General features: G+C 35.7%; 1 protein-coding gene across 2 annotated transcripts; it reads right to left on the reverse strand.

Moving 5' to 3' along the window:
• Positions 1-72: 72 nt before the first annotated feature.
• Positions 73-18,844, reverse strand: LOC107600128 (E3 ubiquitin-protein ligase CHFR). 2 transcript variants are annotated; one of them, XM_016291919.1, is made up of 18 exons: positions 18,719-18,844; positions 17,508-17,665; positions 15,943-16,042; positions 14,186-14,295; positions 14,022-14,081; positions 13,550-13,717; positions 12,431-12,625; positions 11,523-11,697; positions 11,187-11,341; positions 9,810-9,972; positions 9,454-9,596; positions 9,230-9,346; positions 9,063-9,146; positions 8,627-8,697; positions 4,851-4,938; positions 4,374-4,481; positions 3,832-3,904; positions 73-2,468 (listed from the first exon to the last, which is right to left on the reverse strand). In XM_016291919.1, exons 2-18 carry the CDS (start codon positions 17,620-17,622, stop codon positions 2,426-2,428), a joined length of 1,968 nt encoding a protein of 655 aa, XP_016147405.1. In that variant the 5' UTR covers positions 17,623-17,665; positions 18,719-18,844; the 3' UTR covers positions 73-2,425. The 2 variants fall into 2 exon arrangements, with proteins under 2 accessions (XP_016147405.1, XP_016147404.1); XM_016291918.1 differs by having other exon boundaries at positions 12,431-12,628.
• Between the last annotated feature and the right edge of the window lie 21 nt (positions 18,845-18,865).

Below are 18,865 nucleotides of genomic sequence, written 5' to 3' on the forward strand. Positions count from 1 at the left end.
CTGTATTTTCTTGTACAACCTTTTCAGAATATGCATAGAAGGGACAAAGTCAAATGTAATGTAGACTTTATTATTAGTGCAGTCAATTAAACAAGGTTTTTAGTCATATTTATGTCTAGGCATTACAAACAAGAGGCACAGCAAGCACTAATTCAATTATAGAACATTAACAGTGCTATTATACAGGCTTCCTATAGTTACTCAAAAACCTGATGCGCAGAAAACGTTTCTCCATTTAAAGCCCCAGTTTAAACTTTGATGAGGTAGAATTAAACACCCCCTTTTCTGAAAGAAAAAAAAATCCCATACAACCCAAGCAAGTAAATATTTGCAGAGTACGTTTCCCTTTCAGTAAATGCAAAGCAGCCTCTAAAGCCTTTCTAACACTTCGGGACCATTCCTGAATAAATCCCTCAACCCTTCCTGCAGATTTGAAGAGTTCACAGAATGAGACCCACTTTGGAGCTCACACCATAACACCAGTCCACTCACCTAAAACCACCTTTTAGGTTTATGCAAGAGCCTGTATGTGGTTTCAAAGGAAGCTCTATCAGTCTATCTGACATTTTATAACAAAATGTTTATGTAGATATTTAAATACAATCTAAAAACCTTTTTCCACATATCTTGATACTTGTGTACATTTGATAAATACTATTTTGCATACCAATTAATGTACAATCAGATAAAGTTTAGGGAAAGTTGCTCTAGATAAAACCATCCACCAAATGCATAAAAGACAGAGGAAAAACAACTATTAATTTGCCATTGTAGAAACATTCCCAAGCAAACTTGGCCGTTTGTCAGGTGCCATTAGGTCAGTGTGTGAGGTTTTAGAGAGCTGAGGCCTTCTGTCGACCTTCATTAAAGAGCAGTTGAGGCTGGTGAGGGATGGCGCGGATTGACCTCTACAGTTGTAGGAAGTCTCATTTGACCCCAAAAAACATGCACAAGGCAAAAAAGAAAAAAAATATTTACAACAACGTTATGTTCGAAGTAACAGTAATGTAAAAAGTTCCCTGCTAAATTTTGGGAAATATTTACAAAACATGACAATGAACTGAGATACAGCATGTATCTACTTTCAGGTATTTTAAAAAGTTTCAAATATTTGTTCATGCTTTTAATGTTTTTATATAAAAAAAAAATGTTGAAGGGTAAAATGTTGAGAATTTTTATGCGGCTTTGATGCTCAATGCCACATTTTAAACACTGACTGTGGTAACTTTTTTATGGATCACATTGGCTTCCTCGGTACATAAAAATTTTATTAAAAAAACAACATTAGGAAGAACTATGGCTAAAACCAATGTGGTTTACCAAGTTAAACAAGAATCAGCTGAGTGTTAAGAATATACACCAACTGAAATCAAACTTATTGGGGAAGATGGGAATAAGTAAAGAAAAAGAAAAGAAAAAAAACTATTTTACTAGTCCAGAAATACAGCTCTAGCCTAGTCTGAAAATGTAAAGATATTGAATCAGCTATTATATGGCCATACCATCTACCTATAATATCACCAATGCCACAAGTAAAAGAAAAACTCAAATATCTTAGTTACATAGGAAAACACTAGCAAATGCATCATCCACTGACTAGCTAAAAACTGGCCTTGTTTGCATATGAGCCAAAAGCAAAAATTCCATAATCATAACATGATGTGCGAAAGCATCGAAGCCTTTATTATAAATCAGATTTGACTTGATTATCCCCTGCAGTGCGATATACCCTCAGTCTTGTGTTAGAGGAAAATAAAACACACACTTTTTCTTTACATGGCTTATTGCCCTTACTGATTAGAAAAATTATAAAATACAAAATGCAGTTACTGATGCGGAAAACCTAACATGTGAGAGTTTAGTGCACTTGACCAACACGATCATACCTTTTTTATAACAAATTTTCAATAATCTCAGTAGCATTTAAATGTCTCGAGCAGTTTATGAACTCATTGAAAAAACATTAAAATGGAAGTATGTGACATATGCAAAGAACTCTTAGGCACCAAAGGTTAGTTATATATTTTGTATATTGTATAAGGTTCAAGCTAAAGAGCTTTTTGCATGTAAAGGTGATTGCCAGCGTTGTCTCGTTTCACAATTATAAGCAGAAATGCAGCATGAAAGCATGCCAATAGCAAAGTGGAATGAAGTGTGCATACTGAAAGAGTGCACATCATGGAAAGCTAGTGTCTGTTTCTACACACAGTGCAGATCCAGATCAGATGTTTCCACATACTGACACCATACCTCAAGGATGATTGGTTTATCATCATCTGATTGACTTTGCATATGTAAGGTTGCCATCTAGAGGAGTAAAGAGGTATAACACGTGCCTGCACCCAGAAGCAGGCTAATGATGAAGCTGCTGAGACAGTCAAACTCCCAAACTACTGCTGTCAAATCAAACAACGCTCCTCCAGCTTTAGTTCTTAAACCGCGTCTGCTCACATATGTGGTTGAATTTCCTGAAAGAGGAGAAAACAAAATGACTGATTAAGATTCAGTGTTATCATTGCATGTCATCTGAATTATTGAGCATGATTATGATATTAGGATAGTGATCATTACTCAGGGTTCCTGCAGGTTTTATGAAGGTAAATTTAAGACCAAGCAAAGACAATTTAAGGAATAAATTGAACGGAACACAATACATCAATATGGTCTCTAAATGTAAATGTCTTGTATTAGCAACACTTCAAAGTTTGAAAACACAACTTCAACTTAATGACAACTTAATTTAATTTCGCAACAAAAAAGCTTGGATAGCTCTGCAAATGTCTAAAGATTCTTAAATCGAGTTACCTCTAACTTTGTGAAGCAAAACTAGAAAAAAATATTAAGTCTTTTTTTATGAGAAATGGATCAAAATAAATTCAGTTTATGATTAATACAAGAACAAATATCTACCTACGGGGCTAGAAAAAAATCGACGTTTAGATATTATTTGAAACCAAAACAAAAATACTGAGGAAGATACTCAGACTGAGGAAGATATTTTTTGAAGTCGAGGCAACATTTAATAAAGTCCTTAGCCATCTTTAAGAAACGACTAAAAACACATATGTTCTACCTTTATTTGACCCTCTAACTCTAGCACTTTCTATTCTATTTTAATTCTACTTTATCTACATTTATCTTCTTTTTTTATTTAAAAAAATATATATATTTATATTTTTCTATTCTATTTTTTCTATTCTATCTACTTGTTTTTCTTTGTGTGTGTGTTTATGTGTGCGTATAATATGTATATGTGTATATATATATATATATATATATATATATATGCACATACCTTGCTACGTGTACTGCGTTAGGCTAACCGAGACTTGTCATTTGCACTTATATATTGTTGCTCTTTTGTTAGTTTTGACTGCTTTTATTGTCCTCATTTGTAAGTCGCTTTGGATAAAAGCGTCTGCTAAATGACTTAATGTAAATAACTTTATGAATTTAAGACCTTCTGCTCTGGTTTAAGATCTTTTTAGGCTTTAATTTGTGGAAGGGCGAATTAAGACTTTTAAGACCCGCAGAAACCCTGATTAACAGAACTTTTACAAAAATTGAGAATTTCCTAACCAAAAGGCCTATGTTGTTGTACTGCAGGACTGACAGTACTGTACATAAATGTTCATTAGCTGCCCTCTACTGGTGGACTAAAGTATGACACGCTTCACAGGATAGACACAAGGATGGATGGATGTGTATAATGCTTTGCACGTGAATGCAATCATGCCAATAAAGTACTTTTAAATTTAAATTGAATTAGATGGGCAAGACATGAGATTTATTTTAAAATGAACTTTCATGTTTTGCATAGCGTGCGCTTACAAAGCGTGGTGTGCTTTCACTTGAGTCCGACAGTTGCGTCCCCAGTAACAGTTTGGTCTTGTGGTCACAGAATCTGTGGAAAAACATACAAAAAAAATAAAAAAACCTTACTGCATACAAATATACTTTATTCATTCTGTAGTTTTATATATTTGGCTTTATGTCTACCTACAGCAGAGGGGCATGAAATTAACACTGTGACACTAATATGGGGCAGTCGTGGCCTAATGGTTAGAGAGTCGGACTTGTAACCCGAAGGTTCGAGACTCAGGTCCAGCAGGAATTGTCGGTGGAGGGAGTGAATAACCAGCACTCTCTTCCACTCTCAATACCACGACTGAGGGGAGACCTTTGAGCAAGGCACCGAACCCTGGGCGCCGCAGCAATATTGCTCGTTGCTCCGGGTGTGTGTTCACGGTGTGTGTGTCACTACTGTGTGTGTGCACTTGGATGGGTTAAATGCAGAGCACAAATTCCGAGTATGGGTCACCATACTTGGCCACACATCACTTCACCAATATGACTGTGCAGCTTTGTGTTACCTGGCAGCTCTGGTGCAGGAATATGCTCTCTGTATTTGTATGCAAGCTCTCTAAAAGTGCGAAGTCCACAGCAGTAGCACAGGAAAGAGTTGGCAGTGATTCTGAAATCTGAAATACATGCACATATAAACAACAGTGAATTACAGAAGGCCATTTACCTGAGATAGTCATCTTCAGTGAAATAGTACTAGATAACTGATGCATTGACATTCAGTTTCTTTATGAGCGGTATAGTGAAACGATAAACCAATTTGTCAGCTGGTATAAATAATATTACGATTTGCAGCCACATGTTAGGAAATGAGTATTCCAATCACTTTATGTTCAGAGGAAAAGATATAGATAATGATACAGATAATGTATCCCCCAAAAAGTTCAGACATACTGTAGAATTTTTTTTTCCTTTTATCAAATCACCCTAACTTCAATATGTGCCTGACCCTCAACATTTCTTAATATGACCAAAGGGCTGGTTACCGGAGAGCTGGTACAGGCCCTGCTGTACAGCCTGGAGCGCTTCCTGCAGCATATGCCTCCAGCTCATTCCTCGAGAAGTCAAATAATTCTACCACAAAAAGCAGAAATGTAAGCAGAACTGTATGGAAGAGGATTAGGGCCAAGCAATAAAAAAAATTAAATCATCTCGAGATTAAAGTCGTTAAATTTCAAGAAAAAAGACGAGATAAAATGTTGAGATTAAACTCATTAAATTTCAACAATAAAGTTATGTTTTGAGAAAAAACTAGTTTCATTTCGAGGAAACAAAGTCGAAATAAAATGTTGAGAATAAACATTCAATTACGAGAAAAAAAGTTGTTAAATTTCGAGAAAAAATTTGAAATAAAATGTTGAGAATAAACCATTGAATTTTGAGAAAAAAGTCAAGAATAAACACACTTGTGTCATGTTCATTTCATCTCGTTGGAAAGTGTTATTTAGTGTCTGCAGTGGGGTGGGTTGGAGAGTAATACACTGGGCAGTAGCGTATGATACGATCGACTGGGTTCAAGTCCATCTATTGCCAAACTCGCTTTTCTTCCTTTTCTCATGAAAAAGTGGAAAAGTGGAAATCAATTGCTTAACGAGTGTTTAATAATAATGTATTAATTAGGGGTAGGCAGGCTATAGGGAGGGCTTTGTTGTCCCAATAAGGCAGCATCTATTTCTATAATTTCAATAAATAAAATCATTGTTATTCAAATCAATGTTATTATTGCATCCTGCTAGTGTACAACAATACTAGCTACTATTTACACTTATTGCAAAGATCTGCTACATTTACATAACGTAAATAGAATGGCTATTTTCACTTAGTGTAAATAGCACATATCTAAAATGCTGCTGTTGTCACTTTGTGTAAATAGTACATATAAAAATATAGCAACTGTAAATAGCAACTGGCAGGGGTGTCCAAAGTCCGGCCACGGGCCGATGAATTTCAAACGGCCCGCAGCTTGTCTATTGAAATGTAGGCTATTATATATGGCCCGCCAATCATAATTTACAAATCATGCAGTTTCACAATGTCAACACAAAGTGACAGCACTACATTTTAGGCCAGATACAGTGGGGCAAAAAAGTATTTAGTCAGCCACCAATTGTGCAAGTTCTCCCACTTAAAAAGATGAGAGAGGCCTGTAATTTTCATCATAGGTAGCACATATCTAAAATGCTGCTGTTGTCACTTTGTGTAAATAGTACATATAAAAATATAGCAACTGTAAATAGCAACTGGCAGGGGTGTCCAAAGTCCGGCCACGGGCCGATGAATTTCAAACGGCCCGCAGCTTGTCTATTGAAATGTAGGCTATTATATATGGCCCGCCAATCATAATTTACAAATCATGCAGTTTCACAATGTCAACACAAAGTGACAGCACTACATTTTAGGCCAGATACAGTGGGGCAAAAAAGTATTTAGTCAGCCACCAATTGTGCAAGTTCTCCCACTTAAAAAGATGAGAGAGGCCTGTAATTTTCATCATAGGTATACCTCAACTATGAAAAACAAAATGAGAAAAAAAAATCCAGAAAATCACATTGTAGGATTTTTAAAGAATTTATTTGCAAATTATGGTGGAAAACAAGTATTTGGTCAATAACAAAATTTCATCTCAATACTTTGTTATATACACTTTGTTGGCAATGACAGAGGTCAAACATTTTCTGTAAGTCTTCACAAGGTTTTCACACACTGTTGCTGGTAATTTAAAACGTGAGTGACAACAATCTGATAACTCATATGTGCTGTTCTTTAGCTCACCGAAAGCGGAAGAGCACTACTCGTGTGAAGCACGCTGCACGGATCGTTATTAGCTCTGCCTAAAACAGCGCAGCGCGAGCTCAGAACAACTGCGTTTACTCGCAGGTCTCGATCAGGCGACCACTAAACAGCGCTGTGAGAAGCATTTGAGTTTGGAGCTGAGCTCTCCAATACAAACCACAGATGTCACAGTGATTTAAACTAGTTTAAAGGCAGATGAAACCGCGCTGCCATTCTCAACAACACTGACGCGGGAAACAGGAGAAACACTGTGTGACAACAATGCAGTTAGAATACTTTTCAATCCACAAATGAATATTTACAATGGATTTACTGTAGTAACACTAAACCTACCTAATTAATACATTATTTTTAAATACTCGTTAAGCAATTGATTTCCACTTTTCCAATGTGATTGTTTGGCAAGAGATGGACTCGAACCCAGTCGATCGTATCATACGCTACTGCCCAGTGTATTACTCTCCAACCCACCCCACTGCAGACGCTAAATAACACTTTCCAACGAGATGAAATGAACATGACACAAGTGTTTATTCTCGACTTTTTTCTTGAAATTTAACACGTTTTTTCTCGCAATTTCACGTAATTTAATGAGTTTATTCTCAACATTTTATTTAGACTTTTCTCGAAATGTAACGACTTTTTTCTCGTTATTTAATGAGTTTATTCTCAACATTTTATGTCGACTTTTTTTCTCACAACTGAACGACTTTTTTCTCTAAATTTAAAGATTTTTTTTCTCGAAACATAACGACTTTATTCTCTAAATTTAATGAGTTTAATCTCAACGTTTTATCTTGACTTTTTTCTTGAAATTTAACGAGTTTTTTCTCGAAATTTAAAGACTTGAATCAGAATCAGAATGAGTTTTATTGCCAGGTCTGTTTACACAAACAAGGAATTCGTTTTAGTGACAGAAGCTCCACAGTGCAACAGTGTAATCTCGAGATGGTTTTATTTTTAATTTTTTTATTGCTTGGCCATAATCCTCTTCCGTAGAAATGAGCAACAGCTTAGAGCTCCAAGAGTTATAGAAGTCAAATTCTAACAAATACTTATAATTAAAAACTAGGTTTTCACATTTTCTAAAGAAAATGATAACTGAGGGCTGGGATTCCAAGTGGGACGCAAAATGTAGTAGTTCATTTAAAATAAATTTTATTTAAATAATTTAATTAAAAACAAATTAAAATTAAAAGAAAAAAATGTGTATTTACACTGTTTATCCTAAAAAATAAGTTATAGGCTAGTTTAAGATATGAAAAATTCCCACAGTATTAAATTCTAAATACTTAAATCTTCTGCTGTATCAAGAAATTTTTTTTTTACACTGCATTAAAATGTTACTGTATCTTGAAATTAATCTGATTAAGATCATCATTTTAATCTATTGACAGCCTAATTCAGACAATGTGATTTTTTTTGACCATTTTATCATCCATCAGGCAAAAAAAGTGCTATAAGATTGGTTAGAAAAGTAATAGCAGTTAACAATCCACACAATAATTTGAGGTTTCATGTATGTCTGTAGCACAACCATACTGGATGAGTTAAAAGTTTAATACTCAAAGCTAGTGATTTGTTAAAATTCCTAATCCCAAATTTGTATTTCCAACTAAAACTATTCAAATAGTTTCCTTAACTGAATATAATATAAATATAAATAACAAAAAAAAAACTTTTAGAATATTTTCTAGAAAGGATTTTCGTAGAAATTAGAAAAAAAAACAGGGAAAAAAAGAGATGTTGCCTTGCAACCAGTTGAAATGCTAAAATGACTAAAATGGAAATAAAAACAGAATACAAAAAACCCCAAATAATAAAAGAAATATTTATAATCAAAAAAGACAAAAGCATATAACACAATTACTAATAAATACTATTATAGTGTATAATAAATAATAATAAAATAACAGTGATTCCATGTATGAGTATGAGTTCCAAGTATGAGCAAACAAACTGTACATACCTGAAGGACTTCAGACTCATATTGATTTCCATTAAAAACTCCATCCAGACATTTATCATTAAGGTTAAGTTCTGTCAAGAGAAATAACCATAATCATTATTATAAAATAACACAGACAGTCAGAGCTAGGGGAAGTCGTGGCCTAATGGTTAGAGAGTCGGACTTATAACCCAAAGGTTGTGGGTTCGAGTCTCGTACCAGCAGGGATTGTAGGTGGGGGGAGTGAATACCACGACTAAGGTGCCCTTGAGCAAGGCACCGAACCCCCAACTGCTCCGGGTGTGTGTTCACGGTGTGTGTGTGTTCACTGCTGTGTGTGTGTGCACTTTGGATGGGTAAATGCAGAGCACTAATTCCGAGTATGGGTCACCATACTTGGCCACATGTCACGTCAGAAATATATTATACAGAAAGCTTAACTGCTTCAGAAACCTACCACTGAAACGTGCAAGGCAGCCGTGACAGCCGATCCGCTGGCAGCCCCAGTACACATGACAGTAAGGTTTCTGGCACACCATACCTGGCCAAAGAATCAGACAACAAATCATCAGGTGACTCCAGGAGGCCTGAGAACATTGATGGACAGGTGTCAGGGTCACTCACAGTGCTGCGGGGACATCTGAGGGGGAAGGTGCTCGAAGCGTCGGTCGGGCATGGGCTGCAGGCAGCAGGAGCAGATGAGGTGACTGCCCTGAGGAGGACATCTGAACTCCTGAGGAGCTGCAGTAGGAATACAGTGGATTTAAGCATATGAAGAATTGCATACATGTGTCTGTTCTGTTGTTGTGCAAATGCATTGTCAAGACTCAAGTGTGAGCATGAATAACCTGTGGAGGTGTCAGAGGATGTGGAGGGGCCGTCTCCAGGCACTTTAGCTGGCCCTTCTGATTGAGCGGCCTCACAGATCCACAGGGCAGAGCTAAGCTCCTTCCGATAACCTGGACACTGCCGACACATCATATAGGGCTGACTGTGAACAAGCATGGTAGATCAGGGTGTGCTTCAGTAATCACTTAAATACTTGATAGAATCTACTATTTTAAGATCCAAGCAAGAGAATCACAATTTCAGCTAACATTTAATAAGAAACAAAACACTATAATAATTTAGATAACTGGATTTTCCTTTCTTTAAAGTTCTACTTCAAGTAATACAAGATTCTGAATGGATAACAGTTGCTCACCTCAAGTCAGAAATGTCACTGTCATTGTCTGAGAGCTCAAACAGATAGTCTGAACTGCCCTCCTCATCCGAGAAGGAGCGTTCCACCTTTGGCTGCAGCATGTCCTGCGTGATCTTGTTTCGGGCATCCATGCTGCACAAGTCATCTTCACTCCGACACTTCTCTATGACCAAAAAAATAAATCAAAAATTTGTTCAGAAGTTTCAAAAGCCTACGGTCAGTACTTTTATTTTTCCAATACTTTTAATCCACAAGGAAAGATGACATCGATCTAAAGTGACAGTAAAGACATTTATAATGTTAAGAAAATGTGTTTTTTGCAAATAAATAGTTATTTTAAACTTTCTATTCATCAAAGTGTCAGTTTTCAACATTCATAATAAGAAATGCTTCTCGAGCACTAATTCAGCATATTAGAATGATTTCAGAAGCATCACGTGACACTGAAGACTTGAATATTGGCTGCTGAAAATTCAACTATGCCATCACAGGAATACATTTTAAAATATATTAAAATAGAAAACAATTATTTTAAAGTGCAATAATCTTTCACAATAATAATGTTTTTGATCAAATAAATGCAGAAAAGAATCTCTTCTTGGTACATTCAGAATAAAATGGCTTAAAGAGTGTTTAGCAAAGCCACTCTCAATATGGTACCGTATTCCTAATCATATTTTCAAAAATATCGGTGGCCTTGAATTTGTTTTAAGATGTGATCTTGATCTTTTCAAAATTCCTTTAAAGGTTTTTAATTTTCATAAACAAGTTCTGCTTTTTTTGGAAAATTATATTTACCCATAACTTTTCCCCTTACAACTCCACACTTTGGCTGTAGTTATTAACAGAAAGTCTTTGTTTAAAATTGATTGGTATAGTAAAGGCATTATTTTTATTCATGATTTATTAGATGAAAATGGGTATTTATCTAATCTCATCATTATTTTAATAATAAATATAGAGTTAAAATTACGATAAAAGGCTATGATAAAGTACGCAATGTTATACCCACTGGTTTATTAAGAATAATCCAAAGCAGTTTTTCTGATCCATTATCTAGGCATGTAGTTTCTCTTCCTTATTTAAAAATATGTAATGTAGACCTCTTCGATAGTAAGTGTAATACAAACTTATAAAGAAAGAATTTAAACATATTATCACTTGGGAGTTACCAGTGCTATTTTTTGGGAGATGTTGAACCCTCAGTAAAGGATAAAGATTTACCTTTTATCTTACATACCCAGTCGCTTTGAAGGTTAAGGAGACATATTACAGAACTAAAAATACCTTGCAAACGGTTTATACTCTCATGCTGTTTAGTTACATTTGACTTGGTGTGAACAGGCCTCAAGTGAGAATAGAGGTGTGTTACAGTACCTGGGTGCTGGAGAAGGTAAGCCTCCACCAGGTTGTTGAGGATGTGGTTTTTACGGATCCTCTCCACAGGACATCGGCAGGTGGGGCAGAGGGAGGAACGCTCCATCCAGCCAGAATAACAGGCAGCACAAAATGTATGCATGCAGGGCTGAAGACTGTATAGAAACACACACATTAACTACTGAAAATTCATTCAAATTCAGCCTCCACACACATTCTAAAATCCTTCTTAAATTATTTATATAAAAGTTTTAATTAGTAAAACAACTAATGGATTTACGCTCAGCCAACATGTCCATTCGGGTGTAAGTGTTGATTTGTGCACACTGGACTGACCTGACACAGTCGTGCAGCAGGTCCTGGCAGACAATGCATGTGAGGGATTCTTCCATTTTGTCTGTTGTGGCTCCTTCACTTTTCTCTTTCCCTGCTGCTCCTCTGAGAGGAACCTGAGGAGCTGCTGCAAAAACAGCAGACTCACTGTGAGAAGATCCATACCCCTCCTGATCATCTGCAAGACAGATAGATACAGACTTCAACGTTACATTTGAAAGTGTCTATATTGTAGAACAGTTCTGAAATGCATGTTAAAACCAGAGAAAAACTTCAGAAGTCAACAAGATTTCATTGTTTTAAAGAAATTCATTATTTTTATTTAGCAAAGATGCATCAAAAGTGACAAAGACATTTATAATGTTTATTTTTTAAATGAATTCTGTTCTTTTCAACTTTCTATTTATCAAAGAATCTTGAAAACAAGTATCACCGTTCCCACAAAATATTAAGCAGCACAACTGTTTTCAACAGTGATAAGAAATGTTACTTAAGAACCACATCAGCATATTACAAAGATTAGAATGATCATGTGACGCTGAAGACTGGAGTAATGCTGCTGAAAATTCAGCTTTGCCATCAAAGGAATGAATTACATTTTAAAACAGTGAAACAGAAAACAGTTATTTTAAACTGTAATAATATATCACAATATTACTGTTTATTTTTGATAAAATAAATTCAGCCTTGGTGAGCATGACAGACACATTTTTGAACGGTAGTGCAATCTTACACCATCAAAGCATAAAACACTTCTAAACTCTTTCAAAGTAGTCTGAAAAATTTGTAAAGTTAGTGATTATCATTATGTTGGAATACAGATGCTTAGACCACTCAAAATAGACAGAAATCATAAATTATTTACAACGCATCACATTTATTCATTTTACCAAAACTGTGTGTTACAGCACCTTTGTCAGTTTTTCTTCTTTTCCTCTGCATTTCCACCTCTGGCTCCATCTGTCGCGCTCCTTCAGTCCAACAGGTCCACTTCAGGTGAGTGTGATTCATGACCGGCTCCCCAGGGCTGCCTGCTGGTGCAGTCATCTCTGATTCTCCTTTACGAATAACCGAAGAACTCACTGGGTTCTTCTTTGCAGACACATCTGCTAAAAGGTTCATACAGGCATATACATTTTTTAGGCATTTTCTGAGTATGTAAAGGCTTGTTCACACCAAAAATGTTAACTATAAAGATAAAGAAAATGCTAACTATATCAGTGTCCACAGTAACTCATAACATTCTGTTTATTATAAGTGCACACTGCTCTTTAAAGCAGGATGGATTCTGATTGGCTGTCAAGGTTTTAATCGTTCATCAGTTAGAAAAAAATGTTCCAACCATATTGGTTCTCTGTGCCATTATTGTTACAGTTGTGGTGTGGACTCTGCTATCCTTTTAAATTGAACCCCTTAACTGTCACTCACATTTTTGAACATAGACTTGAAAGTGCACGATCCAAACTTAAATTTGTATAATTCATGAACGAAACCATTTTGTAACATGATATTGTTGTACCATTTTCTATGTAATGCAATGTTTGATTTTAAAATGGGTTTCAAAGGATGAATTTTGAGATTTAAAGTTTTCAATTGATATATAATTTCTGATGATTTCTAAAGTGTGATAGAGAAAAAGGCAACAAAGAAGACTTTTTTTGACAAAGGTCAGAACTCCTGTTATGATGAAGATTTTTGAGGTGCACTCTTGTCAAAAATTAATCTATTACTTTTCCTACATAATTTTTAACAAAAACATTGGTAAAATATCTATTTAGGAGTCTTAGACCTTTCCAACGATATACCATTTGTCATGATTGGATTAGGATTTAATTGTAATATAGTGACAATTAAAACTGTATCTTTAGTTATATTTATAGTCCTTGGTCTGAACAGGCCTTAAATATGAAAAACTCAATGCACAGATGAACAGCAGCATAGAAAGCCAATGCAATTACAATTATATACTAGTCATTTTTTTATCAAAACAACTTGCATGAAAGTGCACATACAGTGTGGATGGTAATTACCAGAGCAGGTAGATAATGGCATGTTGTAGAAGTGGAAGGAAGAGCTGGAGGTAGATGGCTGAGGATCCTCATGCCCAGACTGAGGTAGATGCTTTACAATAACAGGCTCTACTGTTGCTGGTTCACTCTCGGTTTCCGTCAGATCTGAATCTTCTTCTCTTCCAGCATCTATGGAGATCCCAAAGAGAAAACTTTAACTTACAGAAATTGCCAAAAATTGCATGGAGATGAAGCTGGGATTTCATGAAATCAAAACTCACTTTTCACCTTTCTCATGTTATTATGGGTAATTCATCTGTGCATGTTTTTCCAAAGGAGAAAAATGCTTGTTTCCATAGCTTCTATTCAAAATGTAGTAACATGCTCTTTCTTTTTCTGCTGACCTCACTTAGGCATGCAATAGCAAAACTAACTCTGTATAACAGGAGTATAGGAATATCAGTATGAAACATTATAGTCAGTATGTATTTACCTTCAACGTCCTGTGAGAAACTTTCCTGTGGCCTGATGGCCTGATAAACGTAAGCGATGTCTGCAAAACCAAAAATAGATGAGTGATGTGGCTAACCTGCATCATCTGTTTGGATGCAACTATGCTACCGAAACAGGAAATGCTTAACAAATGTGAAAACTCACTTTGCTCTGGCTCATTCTTCCTGTACACAAAGTGAATGACATCACCATTCTGCAGTAAATGCATCTGCTTCTTCACCACTTTGGACATATTGACCACTGTTCCATTGGTGCTGACGGAAACAAACAGATCATCATCAAGCAGAAATTACAGTTCCCATAATTAGGAATTTCATGGATTCCTTTTTGTGCGAGTGCTATTCAGAGGCTAAATGACTAAATTAGTGAATTCTATTTTCTGGGACAATCGACAAAGAACAAGAAAGATTAAAAGAACGTCACAAGTTGGCTTCAAACTCAATCGACATGCCTGAGCAACATGTCCACTTATCTGCCAAGCCACATTTCTGATGTATGATAGTGCTTCTCATGTATTTGAAAAATGTTTTTGAATTGTTTGAGAAATGGCAAATTACCCATTTATGAACTTATCAATGTTTTAAAAATAGAAAAGAGAAAGTTGTACAAGAAAGGATAATGAGAAGGGAAGGAGGGGAAACTTGCCATTTCCATCACGCAGACTAAGCATTGTGTAAAACACGGAGCATATTATTGACTGTCTAGCAGACATTCACTTAATTAGCTGGATGGAAATGTACAGCAGCATTGGTGAGCTGGCGTACAATCAAATACATGAGAGATACAGTCACTACAGACACAGATCAACTAGTATATCTCCATCAACTGACTATTAACCAAATTACAATTAATTATTCACCAAAGCAAAGATTATATGTCATGAGGGAATTGGATATACAGGTGCATCTCAATAAATTAGAATGTTGTGGAAAAGTTCATTTATTTCAGTAATTCAACTCAAATTGTGAAACTCGTGTATTAAATAAATTCAATGCACACAGACTGAAGTAGTTTAAGTCTTTGGTTCTTTTAGTTTTATTGGTCTTATGAAGTATTTTAATTTTTTGAGATAGTGAATTGGTGGGTTTTTGTTAAATGTGAGCCAAAATCATCACAATTAAAAGAACCAAAGACTTAAACTACTTCAGTCTGTGTGCATTGAATTTATTTAATACACGAGTTTCACAATTTGAGTTGAATTACTGAAATAAATTAACTTTTCCACGACATTCTAATTTATTGAGATGCACCTGTATATTTGCTGCAGGGCGAAGCATGTCATTAACTGAATTCACTTACTAGCGTAATTACAAGTCCCCCAGTATAATTTGCAAAAACCCAACAGACCTAAAAAGAATTAACACCAACTGCCCATATGCAAGTTTTTTTTTTTGATACATCTATTTGTGAAAAAAATCAACTGTAGCATCACCGTTATACATCAGTCTTCCAAAATAGTATTAGTAATATTATTAATAATAATAATAGTTACACTGTATTAAACTGTAATCTGACAAACCTAGTGGATTGATGGATAGTGGCAAAAACTGGAAAAGATTTAAAATTACAATTTGTTTTTTGTTTCATTGTGATCTTAGTCTTTTAATGTCATCTAATGATTCTTGTTCTAAATATGCCTGACAAGATTGAATGACACACTGAATGACATTTTTAATCTGTAAATCATATATGATAGTCACTGATATATACTTTATATACTAATTTAATATAGTTTATACTAATACTATGTATACACAGTATATTAGTATAAACTATGTACACTAAAAGAGGGAACGAGCAGGAACATGATATTGGCATGAAATTATTCAACAATCCATGTGTGTGTATTATAGCTCATTTCTTACAAGAAGGACCTCATGATGTCAAACAGGTGGTCCTACCTCATGTCCTCCAGCCACACCTTTCCTGAGTTCTGATCTTGAATGATTTTGCAATGATTCCCTGAGACCAGTTTATTAGCCGGGAATGAGAGGTCACAATCTATGAAGAAAATATGTCTGTGAGGTTTTGACATAGAGCAGGGGTCTCCAAACTCGGTCCTGGGGGGCCACTGTCCTGCAAAGTTTAGCTCCAACTTGCCTCAACACACCAGCCTGGAAGTTTCTAGTATGCCTAGTAAGACCTTGATTAGCTGGTTCAAGTGTGTTTAATTGGGGTTGGAGCTAAACTCTACAGGACAGTGGCTCTCCAGGAGCAGGTTTGGACACCCCTGACATAGAGATAAGTCAACAATAAATCAAAATGGACTATATTCTTTTTCTTATTGTGTACAATCCATCACTGTTATTAAAAAATAGGTCTTTATAATCTTTTAACAAAAAGATTTGTTCCACTTCTGAAAAGTTTTAGCTGATGTCACCTTCAAGCTTTTAGGCCCTGTCTCAAATGCAAAAATGCAAGTTTGAGCTCAAACAGTAGCTGTGTGAAAATGAGAAAAGCATGACGAAAATAAAGTCTAATTTTAGGACCATTAATAATAATTGTGAAATGTCCAAAATTCTCACTACTGGAAGGCAAATAAACAAACAAACAAATAAAATAAAAAAATATTAATAATAACAACAGTAGTTGTAGTAGTAGTAAAGTATTTTTACATTACAGTAGTGCATGTTTCTAGCACCACACCAAGGTCATGGAATCGATTCTCTGGGAATGCATGAAATGATAAACACATACTTTGCAATGTAAGTTGCTTTGTCTACAAGAGTGTGGATAAATGGGAACGGCAAATGGGACACTCTATGATTTTATTTAATATCCTGCTTCCCTTTAAAATAGGTTACATTACTGAAGTAAAATTGGTTGTGAACGCATTTTCATTGCGACTTTAATAAAGCACGCTCTTCTTTTCATCAAGCACCTTTTCTCTTCCTGACCTGGCCCATTACTTTCTCGCTCAGACACATTAGGCATGCAAGTCTTAAATGAAGTATAGTGTGGCGTGATGTGATGTAAGGTTAAAAATGACACTATTATAGTAATGAAGCATATCAGTTCTACTAATAACCAGTGTCGAATGTTACTGTGAAGCATGCCGAACCAAAGAGACACATGGATTAATATTAATTAAAGCAGAAAAACAGACAGTCTTCAAAACCAGACAGACACAGACGGAGTCAAAGGGATACAACCTTTCCCTGCACACCACCACAACACAAAAAAACTACTTAATATTCCATGAGCATGTCTTCAATAGATGCCTTTGTCATTATTGGGGTGGGGGTTCATTTGCTGAACTAAAGAGAGTATTGTGAAAGGCATGAGCTCACTGAATAGATGCAGACACTGCTTCAGACTGATTATCTTCTTGAGGGTTAAAAAAAAGTAACAACTAATAAACTTAATAGGTAAAACTAGACAGTCATAGAAAAGTCTGTAAATAATTTAGAGGCCCTTTTAAAATGAAACAATTATTCCACATTATTAACGATGACGTTCAGCGCACCTTTTTTTCTTCCCACCGTGCATTCTCGATTTATAAGTAATATCTCTGAACCCGGAGATGCGTCGAATTTCACAAGTTTTCCCCAGGCCTGTCCGCTGCCCTGATGTGCCGCCATCTCCTCTTCCTTATTTTACCTGCCAGACAGCAGATCACGTCACCTAAAGAAGCATGAGGCAAAGAACAAACACAAATATGTCATGAAGTCAAATAAATGCAAATGCTGATTATGGTGAAATAGAGTCGAAAAATGGAGTGTGAACCACTACACACAGCATCTTTAGTCAAATAAACAGTAGAGGAGACCAGGAAGTGTTTGCAACACAAGATGAGTTGTAACCAGCAGTTTAACTGATTATAAATGAGCTACAGGGATGAACTCATACTGTACATGAACAAAACCCTCAGGTGACAGAAGTTAGACTCTGCGCAAAACAATCAGTATCATTTTTCTAAATCAGAAATGTGTTATCATGTTAAATGACAGAACTGGTATCAAATGAATCAGCAGATATTTAAAAGCTTTACTAATATCACAACTGACCAGATGGGCAGAACTGTGACATGCCTTTTTTATGTACTTTTCTGTATACATTTCCAATATATTGTAAATATATTTGAATTTTTGGAATATCAAAATACGGATGGGGAGGTAAATTTGATTATAGTAATAAATTCATGCACACAACTTCATGATTTATATTAAGTTAGCGTTACAGCAGTGGTAGTGAAGAAGGGTGTAAAAACTCTTGCCATTAATTTTTATAAAGTTTAGACAAGTTATATATTTCTAAACGACTTTAATTTGAAGCATTTAGATATGCAAAGATATTACATGAAAGTCTGAGATACATAGTACAGAGTGTTACAGACTCTAAACCTACTTCATAAACATTATTACCAGCTATTCGATCATTACGCAGAAGTCAGTGTGCTAACTAGCTAACTCAAGCTGCAAAAGAGTTCTGGGTAAAGCTAAAACTACTAGAGTAAATTAAATTATACGAGCTGAATGTGTAAAATCTTTCATTTCTTTAAGTGTCTGTTTTCAGTTTGAGTTTTGTTTTCGGAAGCTAAACAGCAGCGTGAAACGGCGCAATGTTTACGCGAGGGCTGCTAACTCTCGAGTCGCTAGCCCACAATCACATCTGAAACGGTTCAAAACAACAAAATTCATCTGTAAACTCAACCTCTAATGCATTCAATGTACTAACCTAACCAACGTCCGAGAGTATCCGGAGCATTAGCGCAAGTTGAACTGAATCTTCTGTGCGCTTTCGTTTTTATTTTCTTGAGCACTTCCTGGCCAGCAGTGGCATGTTCAGGCATCAGCTGATAGATCGGAGGAGGAGGAGGAGGAG

This window comes from Sinocyclocheilus grahami, unplaced genomic scaffold, assembly GCF_001515645.1.
Source record: "Sinocyclocheilus grahami isolate Dianchi unplaced genomic scaffold, SAMN03320097.WGS_v1.1 scaffold278.1, whole genome shotgun sequence".
Taxonomy (NCBI): Eukaryota; Metazoa; Chordata; class Actinopteri; order Cypriniformes; family Cyprinidae; genus Sinocyclocheilus; species Sinocyclocheilus grahami.

Excerpts from the sequence above, each read along its gene's own strand:
- LOC107600128 (XM_016291918.1), bottom strand. The coding sequence starts at position 17,622 with ATGGCGGCACATCAGGGCAGCGGACAGGCCTGGGGAAAACTTGTGAAA. Across the intron at positions 4,482-4,850 it reads GGGCCTGTACCAGCTCTCCG|ATTTCAGAATCACTGCCAAC; the intron begins GTAACCAGCCCT and ends CATGTATTTCAG. Across the intron at positions 2,469-3,831 it reads GTGAAAGCACACCACGCTTT|GAAATTCAACCACATATGTG; the intron begins GTAAGCGCACGC and ends CTCCTCTTTCAG.